This window comes from Betta splendens, chromosome 12, assembly GCF_900634795.4.
Source record: "Betta splendens chromosome 12, fBetSpl5.4, whole genome shotgun sequence".
Taxonomy (NCBI): Eukaryota; Metazoa; Chordata; class Actinopteri; order Anabantiformes; family Osphronemidae; genus Betta; species Betta splendens.
Window position 1 is genome coordinate 6,365,865 of NC_040892.2, and position 18,850 is coordinate 6,384,714.

General features: G+C 41.0%; 1 protein-coding gene across 1 annotated transcript; it reads left to right on the forward strand.

Annotated features, from left to right (window-relative positions):
• The first annotated feature begins 7 nt into the window (after positions 1–7).
• Positions 8–18,724, forward strand: nup214 (nucleoporin 214). The gene is made up of 36 exons (XM_029169973.3): positions 8–186; positions 689–884; positions 1,011–1,165; positions 1,256–1,451; positions 1,538–1,608; positions 1,708–1,777; positions 2,070–2,173; positions 2,498–2,604; positions 2,732–2,798; positions 2,913–3,036; positions 5,186–5,344; positions 5,434–5,995; positions 6,071–6,201; positions 6,315–6,403; positions 6,503–6,586; positions 6,893–7,042; positions 7,314–7,472; positions 7,558–7,661; positions 7,743–7,919; positions 8,034–8,116; positions 8,207–8,293; positions 8,420–8,728; positions 8,884–9,051; positions 9,463–9,571; positions 10,222–10,285; positions 10,737–10,815; positions 11,012–11,096; positions 11,217–11,269; positions 11,352–12,893; positions 13,442–13,509; positions 13,605–13,776; positions 13,949–14,101; positions 15,495–15,666; positions 17,028–17,173; positions 17,415–17,448; positions 18,066–18,724. Exons 1-36 carry the CDS (start codon positions 145–147, stop codon positions 18,100–18,102), a joined length of 6,108 nt encoding a protein of 2,035 aa, XP_029025806.1. The 5' UTR covers positions 8–144; the 3' UTR covers positions 18,103–18,724.
• The last annotated feature ends 126 nt before the right edge of the window (positions 18,725–18,850 follow it).

Here is an 18,850-nt window from a genome sequence, read left to right on the forward strand (position 1 = left end):
TATCCTGCGTTAGCTGTGACGTCACTGCCTACGACAGTGGCGCGGCATATGTTGCTCACGAGAAATTAGTTTCACATGTACATTAGGAAGGAATAAACTCGAATAAGACATATATTAGAAAAGCAGCAACTTATCTGCTCCAAAATGAGCGACGACACAGACTCCCCTCCTGAGAGGGAAATGAAGGTATGCTTTGTTATGCTAAGGTTAGCGCTGTGTTGACAAGCTAGCATGATAAAGCTAACGTTTCAAGTCATCAGCTAGTTGGCTAGGTTTACTGTAGTTTATTTGTTACCGTAGCTGTTAGCCGGACGTAACAACGCAACCGTGTATATGTACCACACCAGATGACTTTAAACTTTTATCTTCCCAGTTTGAAGCTAGCTAATCTAGTGATGATAGCATTGTGGCTAGAAGCATAATGCGTACATAAATACTTGCATCAATGGTTAAAACGTAAAGTAACTCAATGTGTGTCAATTTGTATTATAGTAATTGTATACTATAATATCAAACCCATTAGAGTCATTTCTTAGTATAAAAACTTTTGCTTTGTAATGCAGTTGATATTAGATCATATTGTAATCACAGAAGTATGTTTACAGATGCAGATGTTGAACTACACCTAAACACGTTTACTGGACATGGTCATCGTGCAGTAATAAACATTGCTGGTTCTGTGTCTTAGGACTTTCAATTTCGTCAGATGAAGAAAGTACGCGTTTTTGAACCTGCTGAGGATTTGCCAAAAGAAAGATCCAGTCTGCTCACCACGTCAAATAAATATGGCTTCACTTTTGTTGGGCTTAACAGAACATTCAAAGTTTACCTAACAAAAGATATTCTGGCAGCAGATAAGGTTGACGGCAACGCCAATGAAATAAGTATGGAACATTAACCTCCAGACTTCAATTTATTTACTGTAGTTTTACTCATTATTGTCATTGTGTACTTTTTGCTGCATTTTCTTTTACTCATTATTAAGAATCATTATTTTCTTGGCATTACAGTTGATGGGATAGAAGCCTTGGCAGAGGTGACCGTTTTAATGGATCTTCATCACTTGGCTCTTAGCTGTGATGAACTTACTTTGTCAGTATGTGGCACGTCTGAGGAGACCGGCTTGTCCCTCACATTCTATGATGTCCGCACCCTCTTGAATAAGGTGATTATTTTACAAGCCATATTATAATAACTATATCTCAAAATTTAACCTTGTCACTTTTATTTATTAATTTAATACATTTTTTTTTAGACATCACAGAGGCTGCCTTTTGCATCCCTGCACCGAGACATACCCTCCAGCACTTTGGTGCAGGACCTGAAATGGAATCCTGCTCAAGCATCCACGTTGGCGGCCTGTCTGTCTGATGGCAGTATGATGGTTATGGATGTTACTAGTGATGTCAAAGTGCTGGCTGAACTACCTGCCTCAAGTGGGATCACATGCCGTGAGTGAGACTTAAACTGGAGCTTAACCTTACTAATTCTACTGTTGGTTGCCCATACGGTTGTTAATATATCTAACTTTCTACAGTTTGCTGGAGTCCTAAAGGAAAGCAAGTTGCTGTTGGAAAAATGAATGCCACAGTCAGTCAGTATACACCAGTAAGTAAATACGTTTCAGTATAAATACAAAATAACCTTTCCTTCCCAAGAACTGCAGTGTCTGAGATTAATTGATTAACTTTGTTCTTTGTTTACAAGGCACTAGAAGAAAAGAAGGTTATACCATGTCCTCACTTCTACATTTCTACTACTGAGGAAGCTGTCAAAGGTAAAATATATTTTTTCCAGAATATATAAAAAAATGTTTTTGCTGGACAGCCTATAGAGAGCCTATGATCCCAGAGTTTCTGTCACAAGTATATCACTTTATTTACTGTGAACCATATAAAGATGTGTCTGTGGTAGGAGCCAATTACTTACATCAAGACAGTATTAGTAAGACAGACATTCCTTGTTCTGCAATAAAGTCTATAATAAAATAAAAATAGAAATAATCCATAACCAGCTCATGTTTAAATGCAATCATGGGCTAATATGTTTTTCCCCATTGTCTCTCTCAGTTCTAGATGTGCTCTGGCTGAAAACCTATGTGTTTGCAGTGGTATATGCTGCTGCAGATGGGTCTCTTGAGACCCCTCCTGAGCTAGTGTTTATCTCTCTCCCTGTAAGTATATCCTATATCCTTTTGCCTTGCCTAACCGCGTTTGAACTTTTCCTCACCTTTTTTCCCTGCACCACTTCAGTTTTCATCACCTCAGCTATTTCTGTCATGGGACGACCAATGCTGCATTGAGTGTTTTGTAGATACGGTGACATGTGTGTTAGGTTATTTAAGTTGAACATTCTGTGTAAATGATAAATTATTTAAAGCTATTTCTACTGATTTTGTATAGAGCATCCTAATTTACATAACATCTAAGAGGTATTGAAGTTGTAAATTGCAACTGGATTTATTGACCATAATGTCTGTAATTCTTTTGTGCTACAGAAAAAAGAGGAGAGGGTGGAGACAAAGTATGTGAACTTTAGTGACACAGTGTATGGCAGCTGCACTGAGCGACAGCACCATTACTTCCTCAGCCATGTAGAGGACTGGTAAGAATGATCATCTGGAACCAGAAGCATATTCCCCACTAAGATTAAAAACATGGTTTATTCGTTCCTTTTATTCTTGTTGTCTTTTAATGCCACTATAAGTAGTTTTTTTATTTTGTTTCCCAAGGGAACTTGTGTTTGCAGCATCAGCAGCTTCTATCGATGTCAGTGTCATAGCCAAACAAGATGACAAGGTGGGTAATTTTGTGGAAAGCTCAATATGACATTTAATTTATGTTTATCTGAACTTATAAAGAAACGCATCAAACATCCGTATACTGCAGTCACCTCCAATTGTTGTCCTTTAGATTTGGGAGCTTTGGATTTTGGAAGATGCAAGCAGAGCTGAGCTTCCAGTAAGTGAGACGAATGAAGACACGCTGCCCCTTGGCTTAGCCATCGACTACACCAGCCAACAAGAGATCCACATTAGTAAGTGACTTTGGGCTTTTAGGTTATTTTAGTCTTAAACTGCCAGATAATATTTGCTAATTACAATGCAGATACTCTTACCCCTGTATTTGGTTTGATATAAATTAATTTGTTTCTGAAATGGTACTACTCAAAGACAGTTTTCACTTGGCATATTAACACAAACTCCTCATCACAGTTCTGTTTGTTTGGATCAAGGTTTTGGACATGTGGACAATTTATTACATTGTAGTTTTTCTTTGTAATTTATGATTTGTAATTGTAATTTCTAATAAACACTGTCCTGCAGTCACTACCTTACTATAACAAATCTCCAGGTGCTCTCTGCATTGGAGATTGGAGAATGTGCTGCATAGACAACTATCTTAATAGCACTCTACTCCTTTAGTCTGGCTTTTAAGGTAGAGTAGTTGAACAAAGCTGTTTTGAAAAGAAGGCAAATGACAAACCTGGACCTTACCAGGCGATATTAAGCCCTTGTAGAACTCCAAAAACGTAAGGTGACTGCTAGATTTGCCAAAATAATACTTGGCATGATGCAAATGTCCATTGTAGATCAATTTTTTAAAATTAAGCTAAAAGGAATGTTTAACATTTTTGCTTAAACTGTTTCAAAACAGTGAATAGCAGATCAGTTTTAAATGTTAGCCATAAAATTCATATTCATCCAAAACCTACTTCAATGAATCTGTTTAAATAAACATGTATGTTGGTGAAAGCTCAAGTGAAAATTCTGCAGTTTTCAACAAAATAATGGTTGTGTGATGGAAATGTGATGGAAAGCTGGTTGTGCCATATTTAAGTTAACTTTAATTTCTTATCTCCTACTGCATTCCCATAATGATGCAGTCGAACTCTGTCAGGTTTCTCTGTGCATATAGCCTCCACTGCAGTGCTCTGTTGCAGCATGTGTGAAGAATAGTGATAAGCTACCGTCTCAGTAAACTGTTTTATCTTAACTAGCCCGGTCTGCCAGACATTCACGTAGAGCTGCTGTAGCTGTCTAGTCACATCTCTGTGCTCACTGCGAACTCCCTCTTCAACAAGAAAAAAAACTCAATTTAAGCAACATTTTGGCATGATTGTAGTCTGTGCAAACCTGCATTCGAAGTTAGACGTTAGAAAGGAAAACTCTGCAAACGCAGAGTAACGAGAGTGTTATGTTTGAGAAAGAATGCACTCATTAAAATGGTTCAGACAAGCTACAGGACCACAACAAACAACAAAGCCAGACAATCCTTTTGCAGAATGCTGATGAGGTTTATCGTGTGTGTCTGCCTTCTGTTTGCTCACTCTTTTACCCCATGTCTTTGCTTTTTACTGTCTTTCAAACTGAGATTAAACTGAACATTGTCATGCTGTGGTTTTTGTTTTTAGCTCTGTCCTTCATGTATTTGTTCACACTTTATTTGTTAATGCAAAATACTTTCTATAGCAACTATTATTTTTGTTGTGGGTGTATGTGTCTGTAGTGGTTATACTGCCAGTTTGAGCTTATGCAAATAATGCAGTAGACTGCTTGAGAGTAAATACATGGTGTTGGTCAGAGCTGAGTCATTTGTCATTAATCAGACACTGAGATGTACTGAAAAAGCTATTTCTGTCATCCTCTAATGACAGTGGAAGTTATACTTGAACAGTTCTTGATGAGGTACAACTGTAGCGAGAACAAAGAACAAACTTATTTCATTCTATACAGCTATTAACGTAGGTTGAAGAGGCTATTATTTATATGCAGATTTAGACTGGGCTGTTCTTTATGTCTGCATGCTACATTTTGGAGAGTGGCTGTAAAGAGCTGGAAAATATTTGGGTTTTTGTCAGGAAGGGAAATATGATAAACTGTATTACCACACGAGGCACTTCAGGACAGTCTTTGCACACAGCTGCAATGTAGAATTCTTTTTAACCACAAGAGGGTGGAACAGGCCATGGTCATGGAGATAAATACAGCAGAGATTAAAGTTCCAAGCTGCATTTTGTCATTATGAACGGAAGATTAACAGTAATGAGCAGAGATAACTTGGAGATAGTCTTTCCTCTTGCAAAAGGCTGTTACTGCCTAAAGGCTGCACATGTTACGTTATTACACAGTTATTATACTAGTATTTCTTTTACTTAACTTACTTTGTTTTCTGCTCTCTTAAAGCCGATGAGAAGATCTTACCCCCAGCGCCGACTATGCTAATGCTGTCAACAGAGGGGATACTCTGTCCATTTGCCCTTCTCAACCTAAATCCTGGGGTTAAACAGCTGGTCTCACCTCCAACCCCCCTCACCCTCGAGGGCGAGAGACTGCCCAAATCAGGTATCAATTGCCATTATTACAGTTCTTGTAGACAAAACATGCCCAACATTAAATGAAATAAAATGAAATGCTTTTCTTTCTGTTCACAGGTTCTTTGGCAGCTAAGCCACCCAAAGCCGCTGCCTCTATCCCATCAGGCCCAGCACTGTTCCCAAACCTCAGTCTTTCTTCAGCAGCTGCTTCCACTCCCCCTGCTATCGGTGCCTCTCTATCTGCTAGCCCATTCAGCGTAGTTCCTGCAGCTCCCGTGTCATCTTCATCTTCTAGTTTTGTTTTCTCAGTCCCCACTACGAGCAGCACCTCAGGCCCTTCTGCTTTCTCCCTGGGTGGATCCACACTTTTTGGTTCAGGATCCTCAAGTTTCTCCTTTGCATCCAAACCTGCCTCAGATGCACCCTCAGCACCTTTAGCATTTTCAGGCTTCTCTATTAAACCTGCTCCTACTCCAACTCCAACTCCAGTTTTACCTGCAACAACAGCTCCAGCTCCAGCTCTGTCTACAACAGCAGCTGCAGCTCCATCTCTAGCTTTTCCTACAATTCCAGTTCTAGCTCCAACTCTAGGTTTACCTATAACACCAGCTACAGCTCCAACACCCCAAAGCATTACCACTGCTTCTCAACCTACAGTAAAACTGAATTTAAATGAAAGGTACTGAACAATAAGTGAAGGTATTCTGATAGTTTTAGTTTACACACAACTAATGCTAATTTGTCTGCTCCTCAGGTTTACAGCAGTGGAGACCCCAGCCCCAGCTCTACAGTCTTTTACTTTCAATTCCCCACTGCCTAAAACCTCCAATTCCAGCAGTCTGACAACCACTCAAATCCCAGCAACCAAGCCACCAGCTGTGTTAGGTAAGACATCTGTTCCATTTTGACCTTTATACTTAACACTGAAATGATTTATTTTTTTTAATCCTAAACTTTAACTGGTTTCTTTGGTTGGGTTGTCATTGATTCTTCTTCAGCGCCAGTGCGCCCTGTTCAAACCAGCACACCACCCACAATGATCCAAAAACCTGCCCCTTCTGCCCCGGCCAGTGCCCAAACTCCACAGGTCCCATCTGTTTATTAATCATTTTGTTGCACAAACTTTATATTTATATTTGCTTGTTTTCACCAATTTCTAATAGCATTTGTTCAATTCTCAATGCAGGCAACTGTGAGTGTGAGGGCCTTGGAAAAGCAGCTACAGCAAAAGAAAGATTTGGATCCCATTATGGCTGGTATATCGGAGGAGGTAAGATTAAGTGAGGAGTACTGTCAAAATTTTGTTTGGATCGAAATACAGAAGAGATTAAATCCATAAAGCTGCACATTAGGTTCTGCTGAACTTAAATTTATATCATATTTTTATCTTAACCATCCTTAATTGATTAACCTCCAGTGTTAGCGTAGTCACTGTATTTATGTATAAAGGTGACATTAATATTCTAGAAGTAACTGGTACAATTGAGTGTTGGTCACCATTAAGATAGTATAAAGTGTTGATATTAGTTCTGAGTTTTCCTAACACTTACTTTGCATTCATTTGACCTGACAACAGATTGCACACTTCCAGAAAGAGTTAGATGATCTTAAAGCGCGAAGTGCAAAAGCCGACTTCAAGATTGGCACCACTGAGGAGATGAAGCAGCTGAGAAAGGCCTCTGAGGACCTGCATGTTTTCACCCTGGAGATCAAGGAAACCACAGAGGTAAGACTGGGGTAGACAAACAAAATATCTTCAGATAGTGCTTGTGCCCCTGCACTAAATTCTACCTTATACATTTAAAAGATTTAAATAAATATATCAAAATAATACTTTTTAAAAGTTTTATATTATGATTAATGAAAAGCCCAAACTAGCTTCCTAAGAAAAGCACTTAGTAAAGCCTGTGTTGCTTACCTTTGCTGTGAGTTTTAACATTCAAATTGAAATAAAAGATTATCCTCCTCTAACCTGTCTTTATTTATTTCATTTGCAGTCTCTTCATGGAGACATTGGGACTCTGAAGACCACCCTACTGGAAGGTTTTGCTGGAGCTGAAGAAGCCAAGGCCCAGAAAGAGCTGAGCAGGGACAGAAATTACAAACAGCTTCTGTATAAGAGACCTCTGGATCCTCGCAGTGAGGAACAGCTTAAGGTGACTCACATAGGTAACAGTTGTTTACATGGAATAATAGAATTTAATAAATTCACTGACACATGTTTTGTTTTTCTCAATGCAGGAGATTCGAAGGCTGTACCAATATGTAACGTTTGCTGTGGAAGATGTCAATGATGTGTTAGATGTCGAATGGGAGAAACACCTGGAGAAGAAGAAAAAACAAAAGTAAGACCAAAAGATATTTTTGTGCTAAAGAAATTTTATGGTTGACCATTATTTGTAATTCAATAACAATCTTTTTCACAGACACATGGTAGTCCCGGGGCGTGAGGGTCTGTTTACTACACTGTCGAATAACCTGTACATCATCAACCAGCAAAAGAACAGACTGGAACAGTTGACCAAGGAACTCACGTCTCTGCAGCTCTATAAGACAACCACTGCAGCTATAAACCACGAGGCTGCAAGAGAAACACCGTCTGGGTAGGCATTGGCAAAGAAAGGAGAAACAAGACCAATTTGAGTGCACTGTTTTCATAAATATTGTAGATACCACTTAAACAATGTTAACATGAAACATCTCTGTTGTGATGGCAGCCTGGACAGAGAGCTTGACAGTTTAAGGGATGCACTTCTGAAAGCCAGGCTGGACTCAACCTCTCCTAAGGCCAAATCTCCAGGTATTAGTCTCGCAATTTATATACAAAAATAACAGGATTTTACTTAACTTAATTTTTCTCAACAAATACTAACTAGATATGTTTTTACAGCGGTGAAGATATCACCAGGGAAACAGTCACAGCTGCGCAACTTCCTCTCAAAGGGGCAGATGCCTCCTGTCCGCTCTACTGCTCCAGGTATGTCTGACTCAGACCATCAAGGGTTTAACAATGGCTACGACTATATAAAACGTGAATGTTGATATCACCATATTAAGGTGTTAACAGTGGTTATTCAGATGTGTTGTGTCTATTCTCTTTTAGCCAACTTGTCTCGTTCAGCCTTCCTTTCACCTAAATACTACGAGGACTTGGATGACGTGAGCTCCACATCCTCTCTGTCCCAGTCTCTGGACCCTCATCCAGCTCACTTGGAGTTGGAGGATGAAGAACTACAGCCACAACCCCTGCCTGTCACTGTTGTGCCTCCAGTACTGTCCACCCCTCGGCACCCCACAGTTGTGAGGACCCCCTCTATCCAGCCAGGCTTCGGGGGCATACAGTCAACCCCATTAAACAAAATTCATTCTGTACCGGGTATGGGTTTTGGACTCAGCCCTATTGTTAGCCCTGGTAAGTAATTATTAAGAGCCTAATACTTAGTGTTTATCTGCGGTGTAAATCAAACAGTTGTTTGGAAATAAAAGTTTTAAATGATTAAATGATTTTTAGCGAGATACTTTCATAAATAAAGTAAATAAATGTTGATAACTGGGTTTATATTTCAGTTCTCACCAATAAGATCAACCTCAGCGGCGCCGATAGCACTGCTCTTGCTACAAAGACCGTAAAACATGGAGCCCCAGCGACTGAGAGGACCATACCTGTCACCGTCCCTGCCCAGCAGGCTGCGGCCACTGCAGCACTGCGCAGGCAGATGGCCAATCAGAAACCAGGTAGGATGATAATGCAACAGTAGCTGCCTACTAGCTAATTGTCCCAGGGTTTAATTAGCTTTAATTGCATAGTATAGTAATAATGCTGATGGTTGTACTGTTGATTAAACAGCTATCGCTTATTTTGACAGTTTGACCCCCGTCAAACTCTGGAATGCAACACATTGTTTACTCCCTGATATCACTGAGAATTAGTGTTTTAGTTTTAAATCTTTATGAACATCATCACTTTTAACTGCAATGGGCAATGCTTTGAGTAAGCATCAGTTGTATTGCTATGCTCGCATAATTCACCAGGGGGAGACACTTACCCACAGAAGTAATGATGACCTCTCCCTATACTGCACTTTTTTCATTATGTACATGTAATATTGATTGCTCAGTTTACTTATTCATTTCCGTGTGTTTCAGCTGTCATCAGTACGTCTTTGACAGAGTCGACTTTAAAGGTTGTTCCCCAGGTGGTGAATGTTCAAGAGCTGAAGGACAAAGGACCTGTGCCCATCTCCACTATCTCCAGGTAAAAATGTTGTAGGAGAGACAGTCTCAATTTCTACGTGTAGACACTCTACGACACTGGACATACTCTAAAATCTGTGGTTACTCATCATTGGGTACATTCATAGATGAACAACTGAGAAAACAGCACAGCTTAAATTCTTACATAACATAGCTAGCATTAGCATTAGTTGAGTGTGAGTGTTTATTGTTTCCGTACAGACTCCACAGACTTGCACATAATATTTACTTGCGTATAATATTTATTATGTTAACTCATGCATGGTTCTTTTTGGAAAAAATAACTTCAAGTCAGTTTGTTTGTATAGCCTTTATTTTGCATAAAGTAAAAATAATTTAGATTAAGACAATATTTTCTAGAATAACTATAGTTCATGAAAAAGGATCTGCTCGTTAACCTTTTCTGACCTTTAGTTGGTGGGCATGATGGCAAGAGGCAGTAAAGGAGACACTCCTACTCTCCCTGCCTCACTTGGCGCTTCTAAAATGTTTTGCTTTTTATCAAAGTTTTTGCCAGTCATTCACCAGCTTACGATTTCCTATACAATCCTGTGCACATTAATGAAGTATGAGATTGTGAGTTGTTGTATATTTTGTTTTTCTCCACCTGGGCGAAACTTTAAAAATCTCACCGTCTGCTTTGTTTTCTAGTTCCTCACTACCAGATCAAGCAGCTCAAGTATTTGCAACAGTGTCATCCAATCAGGCCAAACGAGTGAGTAATGTATGTGTTTTCTATGCTTTCACAGATGTTATTTTATTCCAGCTCTAACTTTAAACATCCACCTTGTGAAAACTGGCACATCACTGGCAGTTATGCATATGGACTGTGTGGCCCAGCAGTGTCCTAGTGACCTCACATGCTGATGTTACAAACTGCAGTTGGGTGACAAGGAAACTCCTTTCATAAATCAGTGTTATCGCACAGAATTTTTGCTGGGAATGATCCAAACATGGCCGGCCACATGTGTTCACAAGCGCATTTGAGGTTTTTGTCTTCACAGGTTTAGAATGATAACTTATTGAGGTTTTAGACTATTTATAGGTATAATGCAATAAGGAGTTTTCATTTTTAATTCACACCAGGTGGCCCTCTTCTGTACTAGGGTTTCACTGAATTGAAGAATACAATTCAGTGACAGTTTCAAGGGAAATGTTTCTTGCAGATTCCTGCGCAGGCTGTCCAGAAGGTGCCCGCTGAAACCACCCCCTCTACAACCACTCCACAGTCAGGCTTCGTCTTTGGTAAGCACTAGTAGAAAGCAAATTTGGCTGAATATGAACAAGTCACTTTTTTGAGCTTTTCTTATCTTGCTTGATCAATGGTCACCAAAGCAATGTGTGTGAAAGTAGACATGGTATTAGTATTAACAGTATCACTGCTGTGATATTGTTGCTTGTATGATAGATTGTGGTGGATTTCATCATCTTTCTTTTTTAGGTCAACCACCCAAAACTGATATTTCTGCAACCCCTGTTGCTTTAGCAGAGCAACATACCAGCAAGGGCTTTTCTTTTACTTCAGGGTGAGTCATCCTATAATAAATGATCACGTTCTTTCAAGAAAATTTATTTTTAATTATATATCGATCTTGTGAGTTCTGTAGCATGCTGATTATTATTATCTTAAATGGTTTCTCTTACAGGTCTGCTGGTTTCAGTTTTGCTTCAGTTTCACAGGGAGCTGGAATGCCCCAAGGTAGAGAATGTCAGCTCAGAATCAAACAGTTGTACTGTGATGTGCATGCCCTTATATTTCTGTTTCCTTTATGTCTCTGCAGTGAAGGATGCAAGTAAATTCTCCTTTGGAAATGGCAAGATAGGGTTTGACCAGACTGTGGAGGAGACATTCTCCCTCAACTCAAAGTCCAGCTCTGCTCTGGGTACCGGATCTCCTACCCTGCCTCCAGGCACATCAGAAGATGCAGCAAAACCTACCGCTACCACAACTGGCCTCAGGGTAGAGCCACAGCCTCCTAAGACAGTTGGAGGAGAGACACTGGGCAGTTTCTCTGGACTGCGTGTGGGCCAAGGAGAAGAAGCTAAAGAGTCAAAACCTGCTGCTTCCTCATTTACCTTCGGTGAGCCTGGATTTGGTGTGAGCAAGGGAACAGTACAGTTTAGCTTTGGTGCAGGTCTTCAAAAGTCTGCTGAAGATTCTACAGGAGCAGACGTGGCCAAAGGAGTAACTTTGAGCAGTCTGTTGAAGCCTTCTGAATCAAATACCAAGCCAGCTTTCTCCATTCCCCAGCCTGCCTCGTCTGTCTCAGCTCCTACATACTTTGCTCCTACTACTTTCAGTAGTCTGCTTACAGCATCTTCAGATTCCTCTGAAGAACCAAAAGCTACTCCACAACCCTCAGAGTCAACACCACCCCCCGAAAAAGATCTAGCTCCTAAACCTGCTGTGGAAAGCACCAGCCCCCCTGCAGTAATCGAGTCTGCAGGAAATGTGGTCCCCCCAGTCTCCACACCAGCATCCCCACCACCAACACCTGCACTTCCTTTGGCCACAAATGCTTCTATACCAGACTCCTCTTCTTCAAGCTCTGCACCAAGTGAAGCAATTCCTTCAGCAGCTGCTCCCACAGTAGAAGCCACTGTCATCAGCTCCACCACCTCTGTTCCTGTCCCCACCTCAGCTGCTGCAGCTCCAGCTCCTGCTGTTGCACCCACCTCTCAGATAGCTCCCACAGCATTTCAGGTGCCCATTTCTGAAAAGCCGGGTTCTATTTTTACCCAGCCTGCTCCTGTAACAACAGACAGCAGCTCCATTGGAGGCGCACCAGTTATCAACACAGTCACCACTGCAGCCACCACTGCCACTCCTGCCGTTGCTAGTAGCACAGCAACTACTCCTACTAGCACTGTGTTTGGGCAACCTGCAGCACCTCAAGTGTCCTCACCCCCCTCCGCCCCCTCGGTCCCCTCAGCCCCAGCATCCACAGGCTTTGGCTCAGCTGGCTTTGGTTCACCAGCTGGAACTGGTTTTGGCAAATCTGTATTTGGCCAGGTGAGCGGTTTTGGTCAGCTTGCCAGTGGCACATCTAGTAGCTTCTCCTTCGGACAGTCAGCATTTGGGGCAAGTTCCAGCAGTGCACCTGCAGGTGGAAGTCTTTTTGGCGCTCCGACTGCTAGCAATGCAAGCTCCTTCTCTTTTGGCACAAGCAGTGCCAACACAGCCAGTAGCACCGGCACAGGGTTGTTTGGACAAAGCACAGCTCCAGCATTTGGCCAGAGCTCTGCATTTGGGCAAGGATCTGTGTTTGGCAGTAACACCACCACATCATCCTCTACTGGATTCAGCTTCGGGCAACCCTCAGGTGAGTTTGACTCTATAACCAAATTATTCGTGCCCAGTGGAAAGGTTTTTTGGTAACTGTGTTTTCCCCTGAATGATAATTAATAATAATCTGTATTGTTACCAAATGTGGCATACTAATACACTTTTCTAGTGTAAATCACAAAAAGCCCAGACATATTGGTAACTTGTAATGAGGCTTATCTTTTGACATTAGCCTCAAAATTGAAGTGAGGGTTTATGTCATATTCTGACCAGCCATCGACTCCATTCTTTTGCGTCAGACTGTACAGTCAGCCTGAGTGAGCTGAAGGTGTGGCAGAGGGCGGCATGGGTGGGCGGTTCCCCGTTCCCACAGATTCTCTAAATTCCCAGCTGAGTATAGGAAGGTCTGTGCCTCTTTAGACAGCTGATGCAAGTGCAACTTAGTAGTTTCAGATACTTAGCACAGATTCTCATTCCTGTCTATAGAGGGTTTTTTGGATGGGTAGGGCAAGTTTGTGGCACGACCATATACACAGCCTCTACTAGTGCAGGTCCCAACTGTTTCTCCTTTGCTTCTAATTACAGGGTTTGGCTGCTCAACCACCACCCCTGTGTTTGGCCAACAAGCGAGCAGTGGGAGCGTATTTGGACAGGTAACATCCACTGGTGTAAACCACCAGTGTGTATTTTAGTAATGTATAGTATTTAGTATCATTTTTTTCTATTCACAACATAATGTGTCTTCCAGCCGTCAACTGGTGGGAGTCTGTTTGGTTCAAATACAGCCAATGCAGCAGGATCGTCCACCGGTGGAGGATTCTTTAGTGGTCTAGGAGGCAAACCGAGTGAAGAAGCCGCCAATAAGAACCCATTTGGCAGCCCTGCTTCCACTGGAGGGTTTGGCCAGCCTGCTCAGACAGGTACCCTACACAATCCATAAATGTTTTAGTTTGCTGCTGTGTTTTGTTCTGTTTAATATTTATTTGGTATTGAGTGACTTGTCATGCAGGAAATGCTCTATGAACCATTAAACAAAAACTCTAATTTTTGTCCTTGAATTCTACTTTCATCTGCTTATTTTTTTTCCTACAGGTACTAGCAGTCTCTTTGGGAATAGCGGTGCCAAGAGCTTTGGTTTTGGACAACCCTCCTCCTTTGATCAGAAAGCTAGTGGGACGTTCACCACTGGAGGTGGGAGCGTTGCTTCACAGGGCTTTGGCTCATTCTCTACTCCAACAAAATCAGGTACAACTTCTCCAATATTCTATCTGCTTTTGTCTTTGTCTCATTCTTCAGAGACACTTGCGCGCTATCTTTGGTGCTTGCCGGTACTTTGCAGTCAACATTTAATCCGGATTTTAGTCAATTTAGGCGTAAACACATCCCTTCAGTTATATGGCCCTAAGCCACTGAGCACCGTCCTAGTGATGCGATAGTGTTCTGGCTGTAATAGAAACCGTGTGTACCTATACATCTCTTGACATTGCTTTCTCTTTTATCATCCGAGCTACAGCTAGTGCCCTTATCTTCTCGCCCCAGCAGAGCAGAAAGTGAGGTAGTCGGATGTTTCAGCAGTGCCAGCCAGAACACTGCTGATGCAGTTTTACCTCTCGCTGTGCTGAGTCACAGTGCAGCCAGTCAGATATATGATGTGTTTGTTCTAGTGTACAGCATGTGGACTGAGACTTCATGTAATATGGTTTTCATTTGTGGTTTAGTAACATTCATTTATGCTTCGATATTAACCATTGTCTTCATTTATAAGATTCATAGTCTGACATCGTAACAAAACAGTGAGCAGGGACTGTGTTGTGTTTTGTTGTGTTTTAGCAGGTTTTAAGCAGCAGCCACATTTTCAGATGTCAAGTCTCCTAGTTTGTCTCTCTCTCTTTGCTGTAATACCTGGACCTGTTCATCTTAGATGCAGCTTAGCAGCTTAGTAGATAAAATATGAGCCAGGCAAGAAGAAGAAAGGAAAAGTATAAATAAAGAAAGTTGTTCTTTGTTTAATTTATATATCACATGTCTTTTTCTCCTTCCAGGTGATGTTTTTAAAGTCTAGCAGCCCCTTTATTATTTTTGAAAAAGAACATCATCTATTTTATTGCTTTGGGAGATATGAAATAAAGCCACAGACGGGGAAAAAAGACCAAACCCATGTTGTGGTTATTAACTTACATTGGCTTTCACTTTTTTTCCAGACACTTTACTGTGTTGTCACATAAAGTACAGTATGTGTAGTTCAGCAGAATCCCAAATGGATTATTTGGTGTTGACTTTACTGTCTCTCTTCGTAGTAATAAATAGTAGGAGCCCTCCATCCTCCTGTGTTATTGGTACCTCTCGGCAGACTAACACCCTATCACTGGCTCTCTTACAGAGAATGTAATCTTGTTACATTAGCTCAATCAATTATTTACTGGGGCATGCTGGTAGCCAGGCTGTAATTTCACAGCACTCGTTCTCCTCTGACACCACGTGTTTACGTCGGCGCGAAGTTTTTATTCTGTCGTCAAGTTTGCTATTTTAACATGTACTGCATAGAAATCTACATATTCATTGGGCAAATGAAATACTCATTTCACTTCAAAGCATAATCTGTAAAACCAGGAAACTCTGTTTTCCCCTCCATATGTAGGTGCCTTTGGAAATGCTCCAGTGTTTGGAAGCCCCCCTTCTTTTGGAGGTTCCCCTGCGTTTGGTAGTGCAGCATCGTTTGGCTCCAGCCCTTCATTCAACAGTAATATAGGTTCCACAGCTAATAAAGTATTCGGAGAGGGAACGGCGGCTTCCAACATGGGAGGATTTGGGTAAGAAACGTACCGAGCACTTTGTGAACAGTTTTTATGTGTGTATGTATTTATTTATTTATGTATTTATTTATCTTTTGAATGCAGCTGTCAGCGAAGCGTTTAAGAATGCAAGTGTTTCTTTATAGTGCAATATAAAGGGGGGAATTGGGATGGGAGAGTTTTGCCCTCAGCGTAATGCAGCTTTTTTAGAAATCAGAACATCTGTGTTATCCCTTCGACTCACTGCACCAACACACAAGGATAATGCATAAATCAAGAGAAGCACACGCTACCTACTGACACTGTCCTAACATAAGTGTGAGATCAGTCAGTTCACTTAGCTTCTAGATCGGAGTCAATACTGAAGTCTTGTGCATATAAGTGACTACAGCTTCAACCGCTGAGACTGAGAGTTTTGTCAAAGTTAAGAATTACTCTTGGTTAAACTTCGCCCAATACGAGTAATACTAAGACTGTGTGTCAGTTTGTCGTCACTATCGCCAGTTGCCAGGATACAGACTTTTTTCACTCCTCATTGTGCTTCACGGGCTCAATGATCTGTCATATGTGTACTTTGTGTTTTCCCTCTGCCACCCTACGATGTAATTTGAGGAGATTAAAGTGGGAGCACTTGGTTTGACGTAACCAATCTCCCTGCTAATGCACATGCTGCAGAGTCATTGTCATTTCACAAATTGCATTTCACTGTGATAAACGAATGAAATTGCAATTCCGATGAAATTAATAGCACAGCTGTCCTGAGGAATAATGGAATCATAGTTTCACCATGATGTATAGTAAACCACTGAATGGGAACACCTTTAAGCCTACAGCAAGTCAACTGAAGTTTCAATTTAGCGACGGAAAAAGGGGATTATTTCATTTGCTACATCCTATCCCACCCATTCCACTCCTGTGGTCCCGGTCCTTCCTGTCTTTATCATCCCATGGCTTTTTTATACCAGTGAGCATGGCTGTGAGCCCAAAACTGGAGCTGTAGACCAGATTATTTTCCCCACATAATCTCACTCTGGGGTCATGCTGTCAGCAGATTAAACCGGCCTGTTTTCTCTCTCTCTCTCTTTCTCCCCCCCCCCCCCCCCCCCCCCCCTCTGTTTAGTCTATTCCTTCTCTCTTTCTGGAGTCAGTGGGTGTGGGTCCTGTAGAAGGATTAAACCCCCACCTCTCAATCCCCTGCTATCCTGGGGCACAACTACATGCACACACCATCTGACACCTTCTATTATGTTTGCTTGTTTACTTGGAAGGAACTAGAAAGTCATATATCCTACTCATACTGTCTGTCTCTTGTTTCCCTTCTTGTTGTTTTCTAACCAAATTGTGTAGGTTCACTTTATCGCACCCTCTCTGTCTGTCAGGTTTGCCTCAACTCCCAGCGCTCCCTCCTTCGGGGGTCTAGCCAATCAGACGACCCCATCGTTCGGCAGCATGGCCCAGCAGAGCTCGGGGTTCGTAAGTCAGCCCAGCAGTTTCTCAGGCTTTGGGCAACAGCCACAGACAGGAGGTGAGACTCTTCCTCTTTATCTTAACGTTGCATATCATCTTCAGATGCCCCATTTCTGTACTAGAAACCCTGTCCGAGGCAGTAAGCAGGCTTTGTTTTGTTAGCTGCACATTAGTAACCGTACCTGCTAGCTTTTTATAGTAAAGCCCTGTCTTGTCAAGTCACTATAAAATATGTTAATATTGCTGACACTCACATTTGTTGTGTTGCATAGACCTAATCTATGTTTTCTATTTTGTAGTATTCCCTGGAAACACATTTGGAAATGCAAACCAGTAAGTGGCCATTCTGTTTAGTTTTTATTCATGTCATGTGTTTGCAAGCTCACAGACCTACATCTCTACTTTGGATTTAATGTTTCTGTTCTTCTTCTGTCTCATTTTTAATTAATTTAGATACCAATTAGACAGTGTATATAATATTGCATATATAAAGCTTTAGATACTAAATATACAGTGTTTTAGAGTTAGCGCAGATGTGACTCATCACTCTGGATCTGTGTGGGAAGTCACTGTCCCCAAAATGTGTGGTGCATCATTTTAATTCTCTAGTAGCACATCCTAACTGATTGCACACTGGTGAATAGATTTGTCACAGCCGTCTCCTTATCGCTTGCACTTTCTCCCTTCCACTCTTATTTGCTTGCGTGTGTCACATGGCAGCCAGAGTTCCCCAGGGTGCATTTTAGTGGAATGCACTCTGAAGTGTGCAGGGGTGTGTGAAGACGATGCTCAGCCAACTGGACACATTTAGATGCTTTTAATAAAAGCACTGTATTTGTTAGAACCTGTCCACATCCTATGTGTATCTTAGAGTAGTATACAAGTCATTTGTCTGACTCTGTCTGTTTAAACTTGTCAATAATCCCTTGTCTGTCTGTTTCTTCTTCCAGACAAGGATCACAAGCATTTGGAGGCTGGAGGAGCTAGTTCTAATAAACCTCTGCTAGACCCCACTGTTACAATACGTACTGCAATCCAACTGTCTTTACTACACAGCTGGAGCAGGTAAAAGGGAAGAAACTGGTATATTTAAGGACAAGTAAAAAAAGTAAATGAGCAAATTTCCATGCATAATTTTCTGCAGTAAACGCTGGTATACAAATCTATAATGATGTATATAAGCAGTGGATTCTCAGCATGTGGTAAAACAAATAGAAAACCTCAAATACTCCTTATTTATAATTTGGAACCAAATTGAATTAGCCTAGTCATTGATTTGTCCATTCTTTTTTGTAGACTTTTGTCAGCTTCTTTCTCAGCTTTACAATAAAATGAATGTTCAGTCCTGTAAATTATAGGAAACGGTGAAGATGCAAAGATTCTATTTTCCCATTCTATTCATTTTTTTTCTACTAAATGTCTATTTGTTAATTTTTACGCTGAAGATGGAAATAATTCATTTTTTAAGAAAAGCTATTTGAATAATGTACTCTACATTTCCTGATCAATGTTGCTTGGTTTTACGGCCATATCAATATGTTCTATCATTCTAATAGAAATTGTGTTAAGTTCCAATAAAGTGGGTTTTCTGCAGAAAACTTGGAAGCAATAGTGTCATCACAATGTGACTGTATATGCTTATTTGTTTTTGGATCAAAAATTAAGCAATACAATTTTATTGAATTTTAAATTTGTCAAAACACAAATTACAATCTGATTATTATGTTAAGGAAAA

What these genes read in the sequence shown, in the direction of transcription:
- nup214 (XM_029169973.3), top strand. Translation starts at nt 145, where the DNA reads ATGAGCGACGACACAGACTCCCCTCCTGAGAGGGAAATGAAG. An exon ending in CAGCTTCGGGCAACCCTCAG is followed by an intron (nt 12,894 to 13,441) that starts GTGAGTTTGACT and finishes TTCTAATTACAG; the next exon opens with GGTTTGGCTGCTCAACCACC. An exon ending in CTCTACTCCAACAAAATCAG is followed by an intron (nt 14,102 to 15,494) that starts GTACAACTTCTC and finishes CTCCATATGTAG; the next exon opens with GTGCCTTTGGAAATGCTCCA.